This window comes from Pyrus communis, chromosome 13 (assembly GCF_041283825.1).
Source record: "Pyrus communis isolate YQ-2024b chromosome 13, ASM4128382v1, whole genome shotgun sequence".
Lineage (NCBI taxonomy): Eukaryota > Viridiplantae > Streptophyta > Magnoliopsida > Rosales > Rosaceae > Pyrus > Pyrus communis.
Genome location: NC_142577.1, coordinates 26,480,163 through 26,502,892, shown reverse-complemented (window position 1 = coordinate 26,502,892; position 22,730 = coordinate 26,480,163). Strand labels below are relative to the sequence as shown.

Sequence of the window (22,730 nt, the reverse complement as noted above, 5' to 3'; positions counted from 1 at the left end):
ACAATCCTGCAGTGGAAGCAGGTCTGCTTTCTTCTGAAGTATATTAACGAACCGCTGATGACCAACAAGAACAGCATGATCCCCTGTTCCAGCAGTTCATATCGATCAACTTCATTGACTTCATTTTCACAATTTAAGAAGTTAATTTCAAGCATTTTCTGGCAAGGGAAACTTCCAAGATTCTGAGCGAGCATTTTCAAGAAACGAAAACAGAGATTTTGTGGATTGCATAAACATTACAATGCATAATGTTTCTTTATGATACAGAATGATTCAACGGATGAGCGTTACAACAGCCAAATCCTGCCCTACTCGAAACCATACCAATTACAGAACATGCCTTTCGTACGCGTCCTATGAAGACATACTGAAATGCTGCACTATCTTGCGCTTTTGGAACTCTCCCTGCCTGCGTATTCCTTTAAAATCAGGATTCAGGAACAGCTTTGCCATACACTAACGGAAACTCATCATACTGTTCGGAGACGCCGTGTTTCTCAGCAAAACTCTTCAATGACTCGCAAACCTGGTACATGGAAGGCCTATCCTTTGGCCTAGAAACAACACAAGTACAAGCAATCCTCATAAGCTGCAAAATCTCATCATCGTGACCTTTCCCGGATAAGACATTGTCAATGGCATCCATACTTCGACCAGTGTTTGATAAATGATTCACCCAATCCACCAAGTTCCCCTTGAATCCTTCCACTACATTACTGATTTCAAGCGGCTTGTGTCCAGTCACCAATTCCAAAAGAACCACCCCGAATCCATACACATCCCCTTTCAACGATGCCACCATTGTGCTCGAGTACTCAGGAGCCACATAACCAAACTCTCCCAAATCCCCATTTACGAACGAACTGTCATTGGAATCACGAGAAGCCACCAGCCTTGCCAGCCCAAAATCCGTTATGCGAGCTTCAAAATCATAGTCAAGAAGGATCACATTCGAGCTAATGTTCTGATGCATATAAGGCGGCTGACACACATGGTGAAGCCAGGCAAGCCCTCTGGCCGCACCTACACCAATCCTGAGCCGAGTCGGCCAATCCAAAGAACCATACTGGCTATTCACATTACCACTTCCATGCAACTGAAAGTGTAATGCGCCATTGTACATGTGCTTATACACCAAAAGCTTCTCTTCCTCCACAACACAAAACCCCAACAAAGGCACCAAATTCGGATGCCTGAGCTGCCCCAACCTATTCATCTCCGACCTAAACTGTTTCTCACCAAGCTTACACGCATTGAGCCGCTTAATCGCCATTGCCGACCCATCAGGTAGCACAGCCTTGTAAGAAACACCGGTCCTCGTAGAAATGACAATGTTTTGGGGGTCGAAACTGTTGGTGGCGGCCAACAAATCCGCCAACCGGACTTTCACAATGGGTTTTTGAAACAGGGACACCTGAATAGCCTGGTGAGACCTCAATAAATCAACCCAGCCACCCTCACTCTTTTCACCACCGCCAACACCATCACCAAAGCTTCGCTTTTTCCGACCCGCCCTGACGAAAAACCACCAAATGCCCAATCCCAAAATCAGAGACCCGGCAGCACCAACAGCACCGGCGGCGATTATAATGCCGAGGCTTTTGCTGCTCAATCCACCACATTTCGACCCCAGAGGCTTCCCACAAAGACCACCGTTCCCATCGAAATCATCCTTCTCGAATTTCGACAAATCCGGCGGAATCGTACCAGTTAAGTAGTTATTAGCGACGGACAATTTCTTCAGCCTATCAAGCCGGCCGAGCTCGTAGGGCAAAGAACCGGAGAGGCGATTATCGTTCAAAACTAGAGTGTTGAGGAACTTACAATTGACGATCTCCGGCGGGATGGAACCGGAGAGTGCGTTGCCGGAGAGATCCAGTGTTACGAGGTAAGGAAGCCAGTTGCAGATTTGGGGAGGAATCGAACCGGAGAGAGCGTTACTGGACAGGTCTAAACTCTGGAGGCTGTGGCAGAACTTGAGAGACTCCGGGAGCTTTCCGGCGAGCTCCATCGACGGGAGCTGGAGGCTGATGAGGCGATTCTCCTTCTCATTCCAGCAGGAAACACCAACCAGCTTGCAGATGGAGGCCACCGACCTGTTGGCGAGGTCCCATTGGCCCAGCCGCCCTTCTGGGTCTGTGAGCGAGGACTTCACTCCCTCGAGGCATGCGACGTCGTCTTCGAGGGAGTAGCAGGGGAGGAGGGAGTTGACGAGCAAGAGGGAGACCATGACCAAAATGGCCTTCATGGTTGTTCGAAATTGTGATTGGTATTGGGGGTTTTCGGATGATTTGTAGGTGGTGGGATTTGGGACTGTGGATGCGGCGTCGATGGTGATGGCGACGGCGGAGGTTGGGGCAGATGGGAATGGGATTCCATTTGATTTGACACTGGTTCTTCAGTCTTGACACTTGACAGGGACCACCATTTTGGAGTTTTGACTGACACCTGTTATTTGGGCATTTTATGGGGGCTATGCTACGGTGTCGTTTTGTACCACGCTCTTTTTCTTTTCTTTTTTTCTTTTTGATAAGAGGTAATTTCGTTTAGCAACAAGGAGCTTACTTAAAACACGGGCCTAAATATACATAAAACACAAAACAAAAGATGGGCCTTCAAAACGACCACCACAAAAGCCCAACCTGTGGAGGTTTTCCGATCGGGGCAAAGCACGGCTAAAATTGGGGCACAAGGATTGGGAAACAAAAAACATATAGAAGGGGGGAAAAGCAGGTGTGAAGGGAAATGGGCTGCCACCGACCTTGGCCGAAGTTAAGGTCGGCGGCTAAATGAGGTGCCGGAGTTGGAAGCACTCAAACAAAGCTGAGAAAACCTCTTACACAAAGAGAAGGATTCTCACCAAACGGGAGAGAAAAAAGAAGCCCCCACTTGGACAATGCTCTTTTGGTGTGAGAATGACTTATGTGAGAGTACACTGCACTGGTGACGTTTGGTGCTAATGAAATAAAAGAATGTATAAATTTTGTGAACGTGTTTTTGTTTTATTGGCACAAAACGCCTAAAACTCTTTTTCTCTTTCTCATTCAGTAGTCTAATACATGACATATTTGATTTGATAAATGTAAAAATACGAATCCAATTAGTTCAATAAGTACCTTAGACAATCATTTTATGCAAGTGATAAAATTTGGATAACGCTGTTTGTTTAGGACAACTCTAACATGAGAGTCATGCTTTTGTAAGGGTGGCCAGGTCAGTAACGTGATTAGACTATCCTACTCAAATTATTTTCCTACAAGAATGAATAATTATGTGTTGTTAACGGAACATTCATTGAATCAAAAGATAATATTGGATTTGAATGATCTTATAGAACTAGAGAAGATAGAGCACAAATCCACAACTCAAACTTAATGCCCAATCCAAACACAAATTACAAAAGCCTACTCTGCACAAGGCCCAAGATCTACATAACACAGACATAATGCATGGTTAATACTATACCTTGGATCCATTAATAACATGTGAACTAATAGCATAATGTGTTAGTATAAAACGTCACTCTGAAAAATTTCTCCATCAAGCCGTTGAGGATTCCCAATAAAACTGGAAGGGACTACCAACTCTCCTAGCAGCTTCAGTCCATGCTTGAAAAAGAAAAGAGAAAGGAAAAAGGATGGAGCACAAAAGAAGATAAAAAGAATGATGCCATAACACCTAAAAGATGAATGATTCGGATCGTTTGAAATACATTACAACATGAGTCTTACAAAAACTTGTGTAAAAAATGATGTCACGAAATGTGAGCACACCCAAAGTGTAGAGCAGAGAGATTTGAGCGTTGTGAAGCCAATAGAACAAGCAGCTGGTTCTTAAGAGTCCTTTTCGAGGAACCAAAAAGATGTTCGTATTCGTGTTCGTGGCGTGAGAGGAACCAAATGAGGGAAAGCAATTGCTTTGAAAATGTGGATAAAATCATTGGGGACGAATCTTGCTCCTAAAGTTTCTACATTCTGTTTACTTTACGTCTCTTGCAAGTGCAACGAACAAAAGCAGACTAATTACGTACTCCTAATTATAATTAAGTAACTCATTGACTACAACACGTGGTATCAGAGCCACTTGAAGCAAAACATTTGTTGGAGACGAATCTTGTCCCTAAAATAAAGTTTGCTCTGAAAACCATATTTCACATGTCTGTCTTACACGAATTCCTGATCATTCTCAATATTATTTCAAAAAGACTAAGACAGCTCTATCATCCTCATAATGTTAGAATCTAATTCTCATTTTCGTCTTTTGCCAAGTATATTCACAATGGAGATAAAGTTGGTAATCCACTCCCTTCTCATTACACGACAACAATTATATATAAAAAGAAAGAAAGAAAAAACTAATGAAAATGACTTGGAAACTATGAGTTTTAATCAAAATGGCAAAAATGTGTTATAAGTGAATAGTACCAAGAATGACTTTTTAGAGTAAAAATGTCATTCTCGTTAAAAGTGAACAATACCGGGAGTGTTTTGTTAAAACTCCAAAAAAAAAAAAAAAGGAATTTTAGATCCTTACAAGTTACAACTCAAAACACATGGGAATATTTGCCAAACAGAAAATAATAAAAATTGAAGTTTCGCGTAGTAGTGAAGTCCTTACTGGTTTGATCATTGTCTAGGTAGTTTCTTCAGGAACCCCACAGAACAGAACAATTTGACTTAATTTCCTTCGTTTTTAGTTCTTTAATTTATTTTTCTCATCTTTGTCCGGATCGATTTCATACAGCTCCTTTATAAATGCAATGAGATATATTCATACAGCTCCTTTATAAATGCAATGAGGTATATTCATACAGCTCCTAAACCCTAGTTCACTGGTTGCTTGTTTGCTCAAATTTGGGAAGCTATGAAACACAAGGGCAGTAGTACTAGTCGCAAGAAGAAATCTCTGTGCGAGAAATCGATGATTTTGGTGGCAAACATCATTAAACTTTCATCTCTCTCTCTAGGCAATATCAATCTTGGAACAACCAGGATCAAGATTCAGCAGCCACCGGAGCCAGCAGCTGCTCGTGCTAAAGTTACCGAAGTAGACGTCCCTGGTCATCACAGTTCCAGGAGCCAGCCGAAAAGATCCCAGGAACCAGAAAACGAATCAAAGCCGTTCTCCCTCGTGATGCAGGTACCAAGCACAAATCAGAATACTAGCACTACTGCTGCTGCTACTGCTGCAAGTACTAGTACTCAACCATCGTACGTGAGTGAGAAGAGTAAGCGCGACACTGGAGGCGATGTTAATCAGAGAGCTGCAGATTTTATTGAAAAGATGCGTGCCAAGATTCAGAAGAACCAAGACGATCAACTAGTAGTGAACCTCACTCCTGGTACTACTACGGCTGGAATAGTATCATCGAAACATACTTCACGTGCACTGTTTGCCCCGGCTCCTAAAATATCCAAGCGGCACTACTACTCTTAAGCATATGTCTGCGACTCTGCTTGTTGGTATAATTCTTGGAATAGTACTGGAAAGAATAACGTTCTCCTTCGTTAAGTTATATATTTTCATCTAGCTTGTTCATGTTTCTTTTTTATTAATATATGCATCTATAAGTTGATGATTTTAACACATATGTATCTCTGTGTGATTTGAAGGAGCTGCTTTAATTTTTGAAATTATTAAATGATTTGTTGTATCTCATAAAAGTTCAAAGACACGTTTCATAAATATGTAACATTGTGGAAAACTTGTTGAGATCATGCCGTTAACTAACGAATACCAAGCAATATATAAGAAAAAATGATACCCATACACCCATTTTTACTCTCACACACTCTTTTTAATTTTTAGTCATCAAATCGATTGAATTGAAGAAGATCAATGAACAAAATTAATAAAGGCATTTGAATAGCACTACCCTATATAAATATAGAAATCCTTTAACAAGAGGAATCCTATTTTTCTAAAAAAATGGGTACATCTTCTTGATCATTGGATTTCACTTTTAATGAAATTGTGTGATTGAGATTGTGTGGCCTGTGATTTAATCTCAACCACACAATTTCATTCAAGCCAATCCAACGGTTAAGAGGGTGTCCCCATTTTTTTAGAAAAACGGGGATCCCTCCTGTTAAAGGGCATGTGTGTGTATATAAAGATAAGTTTGGAATCACACTTGTAATTACCTATTTAATTGCCCCTTAATATTACGATCCAGTGATATTCCTCTTCACTCCTAAATAAGAGGTCCTATATTCGAATCTTGTGTATGACGAATTAGATACCAAATTAAACTACGCATTGTGTGACTTAGCTGAACTCCTTCTCTTCTCAGTGTAAAAATAACAATGTACTAAAAAAAAAAACTCACCTATTTAATTACCTGTTGTTCAGCAGAAAATTAAAATTATTTATACTATTATCAACATAACTTTTTGCCTAGAAAACTGTTGACATCTCATTAGCTCAACTACTTAAAATAGACTAGCCAACTTTTTGCCTAGAAAACCGTTGACATCTCATTAGCTCAACAACTTAAAATAGACTAGCCTCCATGCATGACATTTTTTCCATCACGATGTACTACGTGCGATTTATATATTTTAAAATATTTATTAATGTAGATGAAAATAAATAATAAATACATTTACTAAAAGCGATATTTTAACTAATCAAAGTAGCTGAATCCATATTAAAAAAAACGGTATTTTAATTTTCATTTATATTTTATTGAATTTACATTAAAATTATAAAAAATAATATTTAATAAAAAATTGATTGCTAGCCCATTGTGAGGTTAAGCCCACTCCCACCACATAGTGTAGATAACATCGTTTGTTAAAAAAAAATTGATCATTTGACAATGAATTGAATCATATTATTATGCGTGTGCAAGAGATTTTTTTATAACTGGCACTACGCACCTCTTAAGTGTTTAAAATTTGAGAAATAATATTTAATAAACAACCGCATGCAAAATGCAGCTTTTGAATCACAGCGCTACACGGGATTTAGACATTTTAAATGTATTTATATGCGTGAATTGCTTCAATATTTTTTCTATTTCGTTATTTTCTTTTTTTATCACCGATGCTACGCGCCTCTTAAGATGTTTTGAACACATCATTCATGATTTTTCTTATTTTTTATTATATTTTTCTTCCCCATCACGTGGGTACCATTAACTTTGTCATTTGCTTATGAGTAATGCTATTCATATTATGTTTTTGTACCACATCTTCATACCATCTTAGGTGGCATTTGATATGGACAACCACTGTGACATCCCACATTACCCAGGGGAGTGATCCTTATATGTATATTCTCATCCCTACCTAGCACGAGGTCTTTTGGGAGCTCACTGGCTTTGGGTTCCATGGGAACTCCGAAGTTAAGCGAGTAGCGCGCGAGAGCATTCCCATGATGGGTGACCCATCAGGAAGTTCTCGTGTGAGTTCCCAGAAACAAAACTGTGAGGGCATGGCCGGGGCCCAAAGCGGACAATATCGTGCTACAGTGGAGTTGGGCCGGGGAAGTGGTCCTACCCGGGCTGGGATATGACAATTGGTATCAGAGCCTAACCCTGACCGTGGTGTGCCGACGAGGACGTCTGGCCCCTAAGGGGAGTGGATTATGACATCCTACATCACCCAGGGGAGTGATCCTTATATGTATATTCTCATCCTTACTTAGCATGAGGCCTTTTGGGAGCTCACTGGTTTCGGGTTCCATGGGAACTTCGAAGTTAAGCGAGTAGCGTGGGAGAGCATTCCCAGGATGAGTGACTCATCGGAAAGTTCTCGTGTGAGTTCCCAGAAACAAAACCGTGAGGGCGTGGTCGAGGCCCAAAGCGGACAATATCGTGCTATGGTGGTGGAGCGGGCCCGGGAAGTGGTTCCGCCATGGGCGGGGATGTGACAATGCTTTGGGCCCCGACCACGCCCTTACGGTTTTGTTTCTGGGAACTCACACGAAAACTTCCCTTACGGTTTTGTTTCTGGGAACTCACACGAAAACTTCCCGATGGGTTACCCATCCTGGGAATGTTCTCGCGCGCTACTCACTTAACTTCAGAGTTTCCATGGAACCCGAAGCCAGTGAGCTCCCAAAAGGCCTCGTGCTAGGTAGGGATGAGAATATACATATAAGGATCACTCCCCTGGGCGATGTGGGATGTCACAGCCACATCATTTGAATTAATCAGATTTTTAAATTTAGTTCATTATTTAATAAACTAATAATTAAGAAAAATTAGTTAATTAAATAACGATTGTGGTATGCAATGAGTTTTTCTGCTTTCTTTCCTTGAGTTTTGCAAATCTTTCAAATGATGTGGCTGTCCACATCAGATGCACCTAAGGTGGTATAGAAATGTGTTAGAAAAACATGGTATGAATAATATTACTCTTTGCTTATTATTTTCTCTCTTCCCTTTCATTTTTTATTCTTTTCTCTCTCCCCATTTATATTTATATTATATTTTATGATGATCAAATTACCAAATTACCCTTGCATGATTTGAGATATTATATTGGATTGCTTGTGAATTTTTTTTTTGGCTGATGGGCAATTTGATTCTAATTTTTTTGTCGAAGCCGTAACACCAAAAGAGCCTTCCAGCTTTATATATAATAGATTTATTAAAGAGCAGTATGGTGATTGTATAAAACCTCACTTTTTGATTGGTTCCCACCTTACCCGAATCAATATTTAAAGGATAACATACTTATTCTTTTTCAGGATGAATTCATTTCTTTACTTGCAAATAATTTAGTTTTATAGCAGAAATTTCATCGTTGGAACTATTCGATCTCTTAATCATGATTTGAAATTTATTCCTACAAAAATTCGGATACAATTATAGATATGATGATCAAGAAATTGAACGATTCAGATGATGAAATTTCTATGGTAAATTATTTAACTCATCCCCAATAAAGGATACAAGTATTATTCTTTTAAGTATTGATGCAGTGAAGCTATGTCTTCCGTTTTAAGGTTTTAACATGACCAAGATTTCATTTAGTGACCACATTTTCAAATTTGATATATTTGAATGATTAAACGTGTCGTATCAACCGGTGTGATGAAATTCATATTGCCTGCAAACTGAAGGAATTGTTTTCTTGGCAACCAACTTTCCTTCAATGTCAAATATTTATTGGTGTGTGTTTTGCCAAGTGGATTAATTGATTGATTTGAGAGATTATCCTTAATAATATACCAATCATCTATAATCACACAAGAAATTGCAAGAAAATCACTCATCATTCGAACCCTGATTTTAATATTTGTTATGCGCACTAGTTCATCGATTCAGTTTTATATGAATGATTGAACAAAAAAGATTTCTAGACCTAATTTTTAAATAAAAAGAAGAAAATTAAACCAAACAAATTATATATTACAAATTACTCATTTGGTGACCAAAAATTGGTAGAGATGTTTTTTTTTTTTTGTCAAATATAAACGGTAAAGATTAAACACTAAAGCCACATTCATCTATTATTATTAATTAATATCAAACCAAATTAAATTATTAGTATTCATGCATTTTTTAATTATCCGAAGATACAGAGAACGTTTATATATATATATATATATATTACAAAATTAAACAGATCGAATACTCAGATATTCTTTTGCTAGCTGGCTACAAAATTAAACAGATCGAATACTCAGATATTCTTTTGCTAGCTAGCCAACAAGTTGAAATTTTCAAGTTGCAAAGGATCCTGCAATCCCAGTCAGAGGACCAAAGAACAGTGCGCACCTGCTGCTTTTTATCATTCGAACCCAAAAGCACGAGCCATATTAAGGGCTACCTAGGCTAGCCCAGGTAGTTTCGGTAGAAAAATATGTAATTTTTATTGTTTTTCGAATGTAACTTATCATATTTAGTCATTGATTTAAATTATTTTGATTTAATTATATAATACAGTTTATAAACCATCACTTTTTGTACACATACAAGTTTGAATTTGTTTGAATAACGAAAGCTCTTGGCTCACTTTGTGAAAATTTTCTTAAGCTGGCTGATACCATACAAAATATAGTATCAAGTTTCTTTGTTTATAATAATTTAAATCTTTAAGCTAACTCATCCAGAGAAAAATTTATAGCTCCGCCATTGCCCAAAAGGAACCAGACAAAAATCAACCACAAGAATCCCCACCACAGCGAGAATACTGAAATCGACATCACATATCTTGTTCTAACTCTATATAAATTAAACCCAACCATCCAGTAAAAAATAGGCAAATTAATCACCTAATTACCAAGCTACATAAAGTGCTATCCAGTATCCACACACATCTTTTTACTTTGAAAATACTTCTTTTAATTTTTTATGACCAGATCAAATGAATTGTAGAAAATAAAGTAACAAAGTGATGTGTATAGCCCGATCCCTAATCCCTTTTGCCCCCTAATTATCTCACTGATCGATCTAATCTCGGGCCACCACATAATTAATTTCCATTTCCCACCATGCTGCTTTAGCCGGCCGTATATATATAATAAACACGTAGGACATACATGGAGTTCAAATTGCTCAATAATTAATTTAAGCAACGCTAATGATACTATCAGTGCCGCTAGACATGGCTTGAAACGTAGACGAATGCGACGTCGTCGTGGGCGATTGCTCCTCGGATGGAGTCGTAGAGAGCTTCAGAGACAATGGCAGTGGGTCTCTGGTGGGTGACGATGAGTACTTATTCTTCAAGTTAAAACCGGCCAGTTTAGAAGATGGAGGGACAACCGGAGGATGAAGTGGGATCGGACGGATGGGCCTAGTAGTTGTTTGTGAGACTTTTGTCTGGCTCTGCTGCATGTCTTGTAATGACTTCATGTTTAATCCTGATGATATCAGCTTACTTTGTATTGGTGAGCCTTCACCAGTGACAGGTAGGGCTGCGGGAAAAGTCGAAACTGGAAACCCTCCAAGAATATTGCAACCCAAATTAGAGTGTGGCTGTGGTGGGAATGGCAATACTGGTACAACTGATGGTGAGGTTTCGCCTAGATCTTCTTCCATCAATGAATTCAACTGCACATATTTAAAATACATAGTTAATAATAATCCATCGCTTTTTCTTTTAACAAAAGTGATATTATAAATTATTCTAATCTACGAAAAGAAAGTAATCAAACTTGATCGTGACTCATGGCTAACAATGATATATGTGAACGTAGAAAAATTGCTACAATGTCAAATTAATTTTAATTATATTGTCAAACTATAAATCTAAACCCTATATTAATGCAAAATTTTATTTTATATTCAAAATCTGACAACATAAATTTTCCTTGTAAAAGTACAAAAGACAAATCAAACTCATGGAAATAACTTAATAGGCATGAACTAAGATTAAGGTAATTAAAATGCTAAATTACAATTAACTACGATTATAATATTAATAGTACATACGGGGGTATCGGTGGTGATGTCGAAGAGACTAGATCTGCGGCGTCGTCGGTTATGGTTGTTGCGCCGGAGGAAGTACTTTTGAGCATGACTCGCCACCTGAGTCGGCGTACGAGTCTTCACGAAGTTCCTAGATATCCCCCTCCAATCTCCTTTCCCTACCATCTGTAAACCCACCAAGAACAGCTTGTGCTCCTCCTCCGTCCACGCAACACCTTCCCATATCAAAAACCAACCAATCCAACAATTAGTCAAGTAAAGATAATTAATTCAAAATAAATGAAAAATTAAGATAATTAAACTCCAGATTAGATCAGCAAGACGCTTGCGCATGAGATTTCAACTTCGATTTCTCGCTCTAATAAAAAAATTTTAAAAATAAGTCCACGAGTACTACATACCTCTCCTGCGCTCGCGGCGGTGTCCAGAGGCGTGGACGACGTCGTCGGAAGCGTAACCCGCTTCGGCGTTTGTGTCGGCCTGCCGCCCACACTGGGACAAGTTATTCATGCTGACGCTCTTCCTGAACGCGTTTCCCTCCGTGACTCTAACACCGAAAAGCATGATGCCATTTTCGGTGGTCGGGCCACCACAGCCTCCGCCGCTGACATCCGTGCATTTGCGGGAGTTGTGGCCGTTGTTCCCACACTGAGAGCACGTGCGAGACATGATCTTCTCTCACGACTCACACGTTTGTTGTCGCCGGTGTTTCAATAAGGCAGGCAAGAAAGAAAGGTAGAAAAAGGTAATAATCTGGGAACAGGAAATTGGTTTGTGTAATGAAAGAGAAAAATGAGGGCTGCTGTGGTTCGTATATAGGGAGTTGCAGCTCTAAATAATAACCCTGCGTTTTGCGTATATTTTAATATTTCTGTGTACGAACACGGAGAGGGAACTAAAAGAAATTTTTTATTACACTCGTAACACTGGTGGTACATCATATTTTATTATATAAATGGTAAAAGTTTTATTTTGTAAGTTGTTCAAATTTTTAACACAAATATCTTACCATTTGTATAGTAATACGTAGTGTAACACTCCTTGTTCTGGACATACTAAAAATTCTCTTGTGGAACTCCAGGAAATTTTACTATGCACCGCTAGAGTATTGAAGTAAAATCGGACATATGTTAATTCTCCACCTTATATTGTCATTTTTTGTTAACAGCAACAGGAATTCGAATTGTAAAAATAAAAATTACAAAATTACTATCTGTTAAACAATCTAACCTGTTATATATGTTCACAAATTAATGTCATATTAGAGTTTACATTTTTTTTAGAATAGAAATAAAATTATATATTATATAAGGAAACTGATGTCAGTCATAAAGACGTTCATAAGTTCAAGTTGTATCCATTTAAAATATTATCCAAGAAATCCTATGCGTTCTCGTTACATATATTTTAGTTGTCTTGTTAATTAATCTGTGCTATAATTTTATATTATCGTAGCTACAATAAGTATTATTGTTAATGAAGACCGTGTAGACAAATATTTGCATAAAATAATTCAACATAAAATTATTGTTAATAACTTAATGGTAAAAAGCGTTGGTGGAGGAGCAAAGTGATTTGTGCACCGTCGACTGGGCATATTCGATGGCTCTTTGACAAAGACATCGTTGTCTCAATGCCTTCACGTCATTCAGGTCGTTCGTTGGAATCGATATCAGTCATGGACCATGGTGATGGTGGTGGATTTTGGTGGTGGCGTGGGACGTGGTTGTGGATCATAAGTAAAGCCTGGACCCCACTCATCACCTTCCACGACAAGACTTCGGTATTTAACCTCGACCTTCGTATGTGGCTACGCACCTCTTTGGTGGTGGTGGACGGATGCCCTTTTGCTTTCCATTTCCTATTTTTATCCATTACTTTCTCCCTATTTTTGTCCTGCTTTTCTATTGGTGAGTGAGACTCAAAAGTTCGTCCACTATAAGCTCTCATACCCAACCATGTGAGGCCACGTGAGTAATAGTTTGCACAACATCATGAAGTTTTTCAGTCATAGTGTAACATTTGCACATGATATTATTATATTACCACTCTATATATGTTCATTAGATACCTTAACTTAACTAGGTGGCATATCAAGTAGCATTTCGGTCGCACGGATTAATAATACCACTTGTCTGTGTGACGAATTCATAGGAGGTTGTGAGTGTGTGCTGATTAGGCGGTTTTACAAAGCAGAAGAGGGCATGTCATTTTATAGGTGCTCTGTCTCTTTGGAAGCATGTGTTGCGCTGCTTTTCAAAGCATTTGATTCGTTTTATCCTTTTATCTACGTTGAGCTTTTTCATTAGGTGCATGTGTTTTGTGTTCCGTCTGCATCTTGTTTTCTTCCTCAATTTTTCTGCAGTCACATGCAGTGACTCGATGTGTACGTGGAGCCCAGGCAATGCAGCGGCGGCTGCAAGTGCAACTTTCATTCTTCAACACCCAGTTTCTCCAACTGTTAGTTACATATTGTGACTTTTGTTCCTAGCTTCCTCCTTGATTATTCAGTTTCCCCAAACTAAAAATCAATAAAAACATGCATATCACCGATTGGATATAGTAACTGTGCATCACAATGCATGCTCGATTCTCATCGATCACTTAACATTTAACAATTTAAATCATTAACGTTATCATTTTGTTAAAAAAAAATTGTATATAATAGTTGAGTTGATTGATTCTTTTTTATGTGGTTTACAACATGAACAGAAAAAAAGGGACTCAACCTTAGCATAATACATGCATATATATAATCAAGTTTTTCTCTCGTATTGCACAAAAATTTGAACCAACAGTTATAACTAAAAAAAAGGCTCTTAAATTAGATTCAATAGTTAAATAAAAGTCTCTGTATTACTGATCATGTTATCTAAACAAATATGAGGAGAGAAGTACACAATTAAAAACCAAAGTAATTGAAAAAACAGAAGAACGAAGATAAAGAATTATGAAGACTATTATTTAAAGAGACCTCCTACCGTCCAATCTGTTGACTGCACTACGCAGACATAAAATAGTTATGTTCACATCATGATAGACCCTGTTCTCACGTATATCACGTGATAGAATACAAATATCAAAACCCTAAGCAAGAAACAGGCAGCTACAATATCTCCATGACTCTCGGAGTTAGTCCTCCTAAGTCAAAATCAACCAGCTAATAATAATTGCTCCGTTGCAGACCTCAACTTAATAATTGCTCTTCATCTAAGCTTGAATTTCCTATTCGTAATTTAGAATTATATCGTTCGAATAAAAAATAGGTAATGATAACCTAAACTTTTATTTATTTCCGTAGTTTTAGTTCATAGTTAATAATGTTTTTTTTTTTACAACGATGTATTTATACTAAAAAAGTACAAGTATTGATTGGAACTTACCATACCCGAGAACCGAAAGTAAAAAAGCTCACACACAAATAAAAAAAAATCATTAAATTTAGTACAAAGTGGCAAATAAATAAACTGGCAATAAGGCACAGAATTGTGCCGGTGTAGCCTGTAGGGTAAGCAGTGGTCCTTATCAAACGAAGACAAGGAGCATCTCATATTACATATCCGCGTTTGGGATAAGTTTTTCTGACTTTGATTGGCCATTCAATCCACTGATTGGTGTTTGGTATCATCTTTGATAAGGACAACATGTCTTGAGATTGGCTAACAACAGCATCGGAGAAAATGATTTTTTCTAAAGCCACCATAGATCAACCGCAGCGATCGATGTCTTCAACCTAACAAATTAGATTGGATTATTAGTCAAAACATATTTTTTTTATTTCTTTGTAACTTGTTCTTCTATGTAATTTACAATTGAAAGTGAAGGCTAAACTAAACCATATTTTCCGGTCGATCGCTTATTTCCATGATAAAATTTTTGGTCAACGAAAGCTAAATTCGAGCAATTATTTTGGTGAATTGCTTATGTGCGTGTGAAATTTTATTATTGCTTAGCTTTACACATACGAAGATTTCTTACCGTCTCGTCAAAGTTAAAAATCTCATGAGCAACTAACCTAAACAAAATCTTTGTAAAACATGAACATGATTAAGGAAAATTAATATTATCAATATCCATCACAAATTACAGAAAGCTCTATAAAATTTATTAGCAATGATGCAAGTGTTGTCTAAACTAGTTTCTTAACGATAAGGAAACCCTAATCATACAAACTAATACTGTCAAGCTAATTTAGAGTTAAACTTCCTTAATCAACTGTTAATTAACTACATGCATTACCATTGGATTCGTTGCCATTCATTTCAAGAAATAGGTGTGCAGTTCAGATAGTTTAATTAGCAGAAAAACAAGAGAAATACCAGTGTACGGATGGTCATGGTTTGATACTTGGTGCCAAGCAAGTCTGCAACATCATGCCGGACGTAGGCCCTACAAAGTATGAAAATAACGTAACGTACAAAACGAGTTTTAGGACCAAAACTCTTTTCAAGTCTTCAGTCTTCTAGTTATTATGTCCCCAGATTTCAAGAGGGCCGACCTTTCAGATATTGAAATTTGACCATAAACGTGTTGATCCACTCCGACGGGGAGTCGATGGCTCTCATAGTTTGCATGTGCATGGGGATAATATTAATGCGACGATGTACCTCCATCCATTTGTATATTACACCCAAAGCTGCAAGATAACAACTAGGGAATTGTGAATTGATTTGAAGAGTGATGATATTGAGGAGGGTTTGATAACTATTTCAGTTTTAATTTTTGTATTTTTAGTTGTTGTGTTTAAAATAGGAAAAAATATATGAGGAAAACGTGGTTGGAGAAGAGTGAAGCGGAACGTGATTGAAAGATGTAGAAGAAATGTATACAAAACAAAAACCACAAACAAAAAACAGAAAACTGTTTTATATTAGTTTTATTTTTAACGTTCTGTAATCATTCATTATTCGTTTCTTCATCTCCCTCGCACTACCTTCTTCATTATTTATTCTCCTAACTTTCCCTTTATCTCAAAACTAAAAACAAAAACGAAACAATTAAGAAATATATTTTAACTATTTTCGAAGACATCTTCTATCGCTTGGTATGGTAAAAATAGCTACAACTAGTGGCCTCGTGGTGGATTAGGATGAAGAAAAAAAAACACTATTTTCAAGGTATGACAAAAGAAGAAATGAAAAATTGTGACCAAATTAGAGGCAGAAGAAGAATTACTCAAGAAGAAAATCAATTCATTTCAATTCTCCTTAAAATAATAGGATTGGAAAGGAGAAATTCTTTCATATCTAATCCTCTTTTAACCCCTTTAAAATGAAATCATTATTCTCTATTGTTAATGTGCCTTAAATTTTGAGAGTTCTATTATTCCAATCCAGTCCGTTGTACCAAACGAAACGAATGTGTCTAAGTTAGAATTATGGGCTAGTGACCAAAAAAATGGGTTGAATTACGGGCCTTGTTAAAACCCAAAGTTAGTGCGGCTTTGCTATAATCCAAGTCCAAGTCCTAAAGTCAACAAAAGTCACAAATCTATTTGTCCTTCATGCCTACAAAATTCAGCTAAACGACAGGCCGTTTCCAATCCAAAGCAAAATATCAAATATCAGCGCCACGTCACCTATTCCACAGATTTCGATGGAAGCGGGAAGCCTTGTCCGCAGTCCAATTCCATGGACTCCAAAACGCCCTTTCCGACGTCGTCTCGTCCCCGCTTTCCCGCGCAGCATCAGGGCGTCGAATTCAGACACTCGTTACAGAGGCCCAAAGCCCAAGAGAAATTGGGTCGCCGATTGGGTCTCCAACAACGACGACGCCGCTCGTAGCTTGCCGATATACGCCGGCGGCGCCTCTCTCATGGCCGTCCTCTTCAACCGCACCGTTTCGGACATCGCTCTCGTCGCTGACGCCAGTAGGTAAGCGCGCAAAAGCATTTCTCTCTGCTTAATTACAACCACTGCCACTTCAATGCAATTTGCAGAATTTTGAAGCTTCATTTCTCAGTTACTGTTTAGGCAATTTGATTAGGGAGCTTAATTAGTGGTTAATTAATCATGTGAAATTATGTTTAATTTGTAGTTCACAGTCCAGAGCTGATTTATTGACGTTGGGATTGGCCGTGACCAACATACTAGCAGGTTTGGTGTGGCTGTCGATCAGGCCAAAATCTATATCTAAGGTCAGAAAATTAGCTGATTGATCCCATTTTTTCAAATGAATTAGTGCTAATATGTTTAGGGTTTAATTTCAGGTGAGTCCGGAAGGGGTCGAATGCGAGCAGATGCATCCGAATCTTCCCAAGACTCTACTTTCTGAGTTGTTGTGGTAATGCATTAGCACATGTATATAGCAATGTTGATACCCTTTTCGCCATCGTCGGCAGTTCAATGTGTTTTCAATTTGTAGCGCGAAATTCTGTTTTATAAAGCCGAAACCAAAACATTGATGTTAAGAGAGGGGGAAATGTAGGTTATTTGTTGCGATTGGCGGATTAAGAAATAAGCACTTTGCTAATCTGAGTATGGCTGGTTAATTGTTGTTTTTCGTTTCTTATTTTCAGGGCATGGGAATCTCTCTCCAGCGTGACATGCTGCCGGTCTCTAGTTATAGTTTATGATGGCAGATGTATCCTTCAGATTGGTTTTGCAGCCGAATTTTCCAATGGTGATGGAAAGGCTGTGGATGTGGATGCTGATAAACTGATGCAAGGATCACTCTATCGAGGGGTTATGAAATCAGGAGTTCGTAAGTACCTGCCAACGACTACATGTTGTCTAAGTTCTTCGACTTTTTTCCATGTCACAACTCACAATCTAAACAAGACTGCCATTCTGTTTTGTTTTTTCAGAGAGCTATTTGGCCAACCTATATCTTTATCCTGGGAAATCCGAGCTACCATTTCTGCCTTCAAATACGCAGGTTTAGCTTCGTCTGTTGTTTTATATACATTTTTCTTAAGTTCGACTATTCTGTTGATTAAGAATCACGGTGTATATCTGCATTTTAAGGATTGCTAAACACGATTTCCAACTTTTTCAGGCAGTAATATTGCAGCCACTTGGAGACAAAGGGATTGCTGTAATTGGTGGTGACACAGTAAGAGGATTCACATCGTCTGATCAGGTGTGCCCATTTTTACTTTGAAAATTTTGTATTTGGTAACACGGTTTCACAAAGGGCCTATTGCATAAAAGATAATGTTCCTGAAGTTTTCCTCGTTTATCTTTATCAAAGTGTATAACAGCAAATATACATTCTGCAGAATGAAAAATATATAACGTGTGACCGGTTGATCAAACTCTTTGGCATAGTAATCAATTAGGCTCTGTTTGTTCATATTTATCAAGTTATTGCAATAACAATTGAAATGGTAACAGGCATGGATTTCATTAATCGGAGAGAAGCTCGATTCTACGCTATCAAAATACGTGGAAAACCTCCCATTGGCTGTACAAGATCCGGTTCTGAAGTAATTAAACTGTGAGGCTTAATGATCGTATCGCCTTATGCAACGGCTGTAGCCTTTATCCAGGTACTTTTCATTTTTATTTTAACCGCATCGCATAGCTTATAATAATTTTGAAATTATTACCCAATATATGGGCACAAAGTTTGTCAGAGGCTTTCTCATAGAGAAGCAAGCAAGACTCCATAATTTCAGCACAAACGACTCATGCCCAACCGCGCGATGTCTCTCTCTCTCTCTCTCTCTCTCTGAATTACAAGATGTTTATTTTCATGTTTAGGTTCCTCAAGCAACAGCTTATCGTACAGAGGATGAAGGATGGCGGTTATCGAGATCATGTTCTCGTGCCTTCCAATTCTATTGCGATACCTCAAATATATAATGTATGTAGTCTGTTTCTTTGTATTATCAGTCAGTTATCATCGACAATGCATTTCGAACAGATTCTTCGGAGCTGCTTGCTGGGAATTTGTACAAAGCGGACTCTTCAGAGCTGTATCTAATTCTAAACTCAAAACCGCACTTTTATTAGTAATGCACATAATTTTGCTCGATTTCTATAGTAAGAATGTTCAATTGGCTGAGTTGTACTTGCGTTGTGGTTTTGCCTCCAATTTGCCTGCTAAAACAATTCCAAATTCATTTCGATAACTCTAATTCAAATCCCCGTCTGTCTCTCTTGAGGATTGATGCAGAGCGATAGTTGCAGCTGTTGAATTCAATTAGTGGCTTAAATTAAATTTTGAAACGCACCCCTTTATTTGCTTTTGAAACATAAACCATTATTTGCTTTTGTCAACTGCTGCATCTACAACTCCACACCAATCCGTAAGAGAGACGGACGGGGTTTTTTCTCACCATTACAATTAGAATTTAGTGTTCCCTGCGATTACTTTTCCTTTAAATGACATGAAAACACATAATAAAAGGACGCACAGGAGAGGAAAAAATCCGTAGTCCACTTTATTTGATTGGGAAAAATGAATTTGTATACAAGCAAAGGAAAAATTCATTTGATATTGTCGCAAAATTTACACTCTAAGAATCCTGTAATTAATTCGATTCGTGTGTAGAACGTGTAAAAAAAAAGAATAATCGGAAACAAAAAAAAAAAAAAGGCAGCTCTGTGTGATTTACTCTGCAGAAGTAAGAGACTTCTTCTCCCATGGCAGCAACCTAGTCACAGGATCAGCAAAGTACCCCAAAACAAAGTCCTTCAACCCGGTGTCCCACACCTCACAGAACCTCAGCCGCCAATTGGGCGGCTCAACCGCCTCCGTCCCCAGCCCCGGGGCCCTATCTTTCGACCCCTTATTCTGATCCTCCTGCCAATCCACCACGTACGTCGCCACCCGCCTGAAAAACTTCGCCCTGAAAGTCTCCCACACCTGGTACTTGTAGTGGTTGATCACCGCGATTCCCTCCGGAACACTGAGGTACCTGTACCCCTCTCTCAGCCGGAAATGGTGCACCACATTAAGCAGAGTCACGTCGAGCAGCTCCGTCCGCACGATCGACTTGTGCCGCTCCGGGCTCTGCAGCCGGCATGTGTACCCGACCGTGACTCCCTGCGGGGGTTGGGAGCTCAGCCCGGACGGGCCGAAGCTGTGGCAATCAGTTCTGATCTCCGCAATGGTGGCTGAATTTGAAAAATTTGAAACTAGTTTTCGCAGCGAATTCTCCCCCGGAACACCATAATCTCCTCTGCCACGTCGGAAAGCTTGCGGGAAGTAAAAGAACTCGTCCACGTCAAAGAATCCGACCCAATTGCACTCGTCTTTTGCTCTCAAAGCGCAGTGGGAAAAGCCTGCTTCTTGGGTTTTTTTCCACGGCCAGCTCTGCCTGCTGACATTGTAGTCCTGCGAATCGAGCTCTCGAACGACGTCGTCGATCCCGTCGTCGCTGTTGTTGTCGTAGATGAACCACCGCTCGACGCCGAGCCACGAGTGGTACATAATCCACTCTTTGATCGCCGGTGCTTGGTTCCACAGCATTGTGCACACACAAAGCTCATGCTTCTTCGGATTGGATTGGACTGGATGGGATTTGGAATTGTGAATTGTGGCCACAGAAGGCAGAGTGACGTGGACTGGAGCTCTGGGGTGGCTGGTGTTGTATCCGATAGTGACCCGGATTCCGTGGGCCTTATCCGGATGGTTACGGATAGTGCGGGGGAGGAGGCACCGGACGACTTCCTGAGCGGCGGTGACGGCTTCGGTGGTGAGCACAAAGCCGCTTTGGTCTTTGTCTTTGTCCCAATTCCCCAATCCGAAGTGGCAGCTGAGCCGGGTCGGATCCGAATTCTTGTGCGGTCGGAGGTTCAGCCCCTTAACGAACACAACCGCCGTGTCTCCGTCAATAACCGCCTCATAAACCACCTTGTCCCATGGAGAAGCCGTGCCGTTTGTCGCAGCCGTCGTATCGTAACTGCCGCGTCGTCGCAAATCAACGGCTGTGGAGAAATTGAGCGGCGGCAGCGGACACCGGACGATGGATCGGAAGTCATCGTAGCCGTCGGTGGATAAAACCGGTTGAACCACAAAATCCAGCTGCTGATTCTTTTCTTTATCTTCAAGAATGTCGTCATCCGAACCGTTGAACCGCTTGTGGTAAACGCACTCCAACTCGTCGTTTTGGCGGAACCGATTGGGCACAACGAGAAGCATGTGATCGGGAAACAAGATTCGATCTTGCACTCGAAACGACGGCGGCGACTCTTTGCCGTGCTCACTGTGGGCAGCGAAGGACTCGAGTATCGAGTTGCTGGCGGTGGAGGACAGGAGGGAGAGGGTGGTGGAGGAGGCGGTTAGGACTGGCCGAAACGACGCCGGGCGGAAGCGGCCGGACGATACGAACAGAAGGAAGATAAAGAACGAGAAGCAGAGCACCAAGGGTCGTCTCAGTGACAAGTACTGCTTCGCCTGTAAGTAGGACCTCCCCATGCGCTTCCGCTTGCGGCGCTGCTCTGACGAGTCCATGATTGCTAAAAACGGAAAGTGCGAAAAGGTCCAACAGAGCGGGGGGAGGGGGTGGAGAATAATTAGTGGGTTTTGTAGATCTGCTACTGCCGACAAGTGGGTTTTATGGAATTTGGGAACTTTCGGGGGAGGTTTTAGAAAGAGAGAGAGAGAGAGAGAAAGAGCAGAGAGAGTCTATAAGGGCGGCTGGTGGTGGTGGATGAGGTGTCAAATGGGTAAGGTTGCTGGTGGAGGAGATGGTGGAGGATTATGTGATTAGTCTGTCGACGTTGATTAGTTAAGGGATTTTTTTGGCAGGAAGAAGACTTGGGGTGACCGAAATAATTGGGATTTTTTTGGCAGGAAGAAGACTTGGGGTGACCGAAATAATTGGGATTTGAGGTGCACGCTTTTCGGGGGATTGATTTGATTTTCTGAGGGGAATATGAATATTTGTAATAATATGTGGCGTGAGGTAGAAGACAGGCGTCCATGGAGGTTGCTCGGAAACTACACATTTTCTTTATCTTCTTGGGTCAAAAATTAAGTTTGATTGACTATGAAAGACATACGTATAAGTAAAGTTAGGCGACTTGGCACTCAGTTTCGTTTTTGTTAGAGAAGATTCTAATTTTAAAATTTTGTTAATGAGAATTGTTGATCGAAAGAAGAAAATACTGATGTTCTATTGATCAAAAATCAAAATATTAACGATGTTTTACCGTCTGTTCATTCATTTGCATATCTTCTATTTAATTGGGTTAACGAATAAATGAAAGTTATTACCCAATAAAACAGTATTGCCTTAAGATACTCATAATCGATAAGATTATGTTTATATAAGTGTAATACCTTATTTGAGACTAACCGAATATGTATTCCATTTGGATTGAGGAACTATAAAAGCAAGAAATGGATTCCACAAGACTAAATGTATTTTAAATTTTCTTAAGAAAACTAACTA

The 22,730-nt window shown here is 39.5% G+C and overlaps 3 protein-coding genes and 1 pseudogene across 4 annotated transcripts; 1 reads left to right on the top strand and 3 right to left on the bottom strand.

The window, feature by feature from the left end:
- Positions 1–193: 193 nt before the first annotated feature.
- LOC137736781 (putative inactive receptor kinase At1g27190 pseudogene) lies at positions 194–2,433 on the bottom strand (annotated as a pseudogene). Its single transcript, XR_015954839.1, has one exon. The product of XR_015954839.1 is annotated as a putative inactive receptor kinase At1g27190 pseudogene (transcript).
- Positions 2,434–10,424: 7,991 nt separating this feature from the next.
- On the bottom strand, positions 10,425–12,203 carry LOC137737878 (transcription factor KUA1). The gene is made up of 3 exons (XM_068477453.2): positions 11,788–12,203; positions 11,390–11,601; positions 10,425–11,008 (listed from the first exon to the last, which is right to left on the bottom strand). The coding sequence occupies exons 1-3, from the start codon at positions 12,053–12,055 to the stop codon at positions 10,523–10,525; spliced, it is 966 nt and encodes a 321-aa protein (XP_068333554.2). The 5' UTR covers positions 12,056–12,203; the 3' UTR covers positions 10,425–10,522.
- A 4,724-nt stretch (positions 12,204–16,927) lies between these two features.
- On the top strand, positions 16,928–19,363 carry CCB4 (cofactor assembly of complex C). The gene is made up of 8 exons (XM_068476281.2): positions 16,928–17,259; positions 17,423–17,522; positions 17,595–17,668; positions 17,904–18,088; positions 18,192–18,262; positions 18,383–18,466; positions 18,721–18,875; positions 19,090–19,363. Exons 1-7 carry the CDS (start codon positions 16,982–16,984, stop codon positions 18,814–18,816), a joined length of 888 nt encoding a protein of 295 aa, XP_068332382.2. The 5' UTR covers positions 16,928–16,981; the 3' UTR covers positions 18,817–18,875; positions 19,090–19,363.
- A 388-nt stretch (positions 19,364–19,751) lies between these two features.
- Positions 19,752–22,232, bottom strand: LOC137736953 (glycosyltransferase family 92 protein RCOM_0530710-like). The gene has a single exon (XM_068476280.2). It carries the CDS (start codon positions 21,785–21,787, stop codon positions 19,943–19,945), a length of 1,845 nt encoding a protein of 614 aa, XP_068332381.1. The 5' UTR covers positions 21,788–22,232; the 3' UTR covers positions 19,752–19,942.
- Positions 22,233–22,730: the final 498 nt, after the last annotated feature.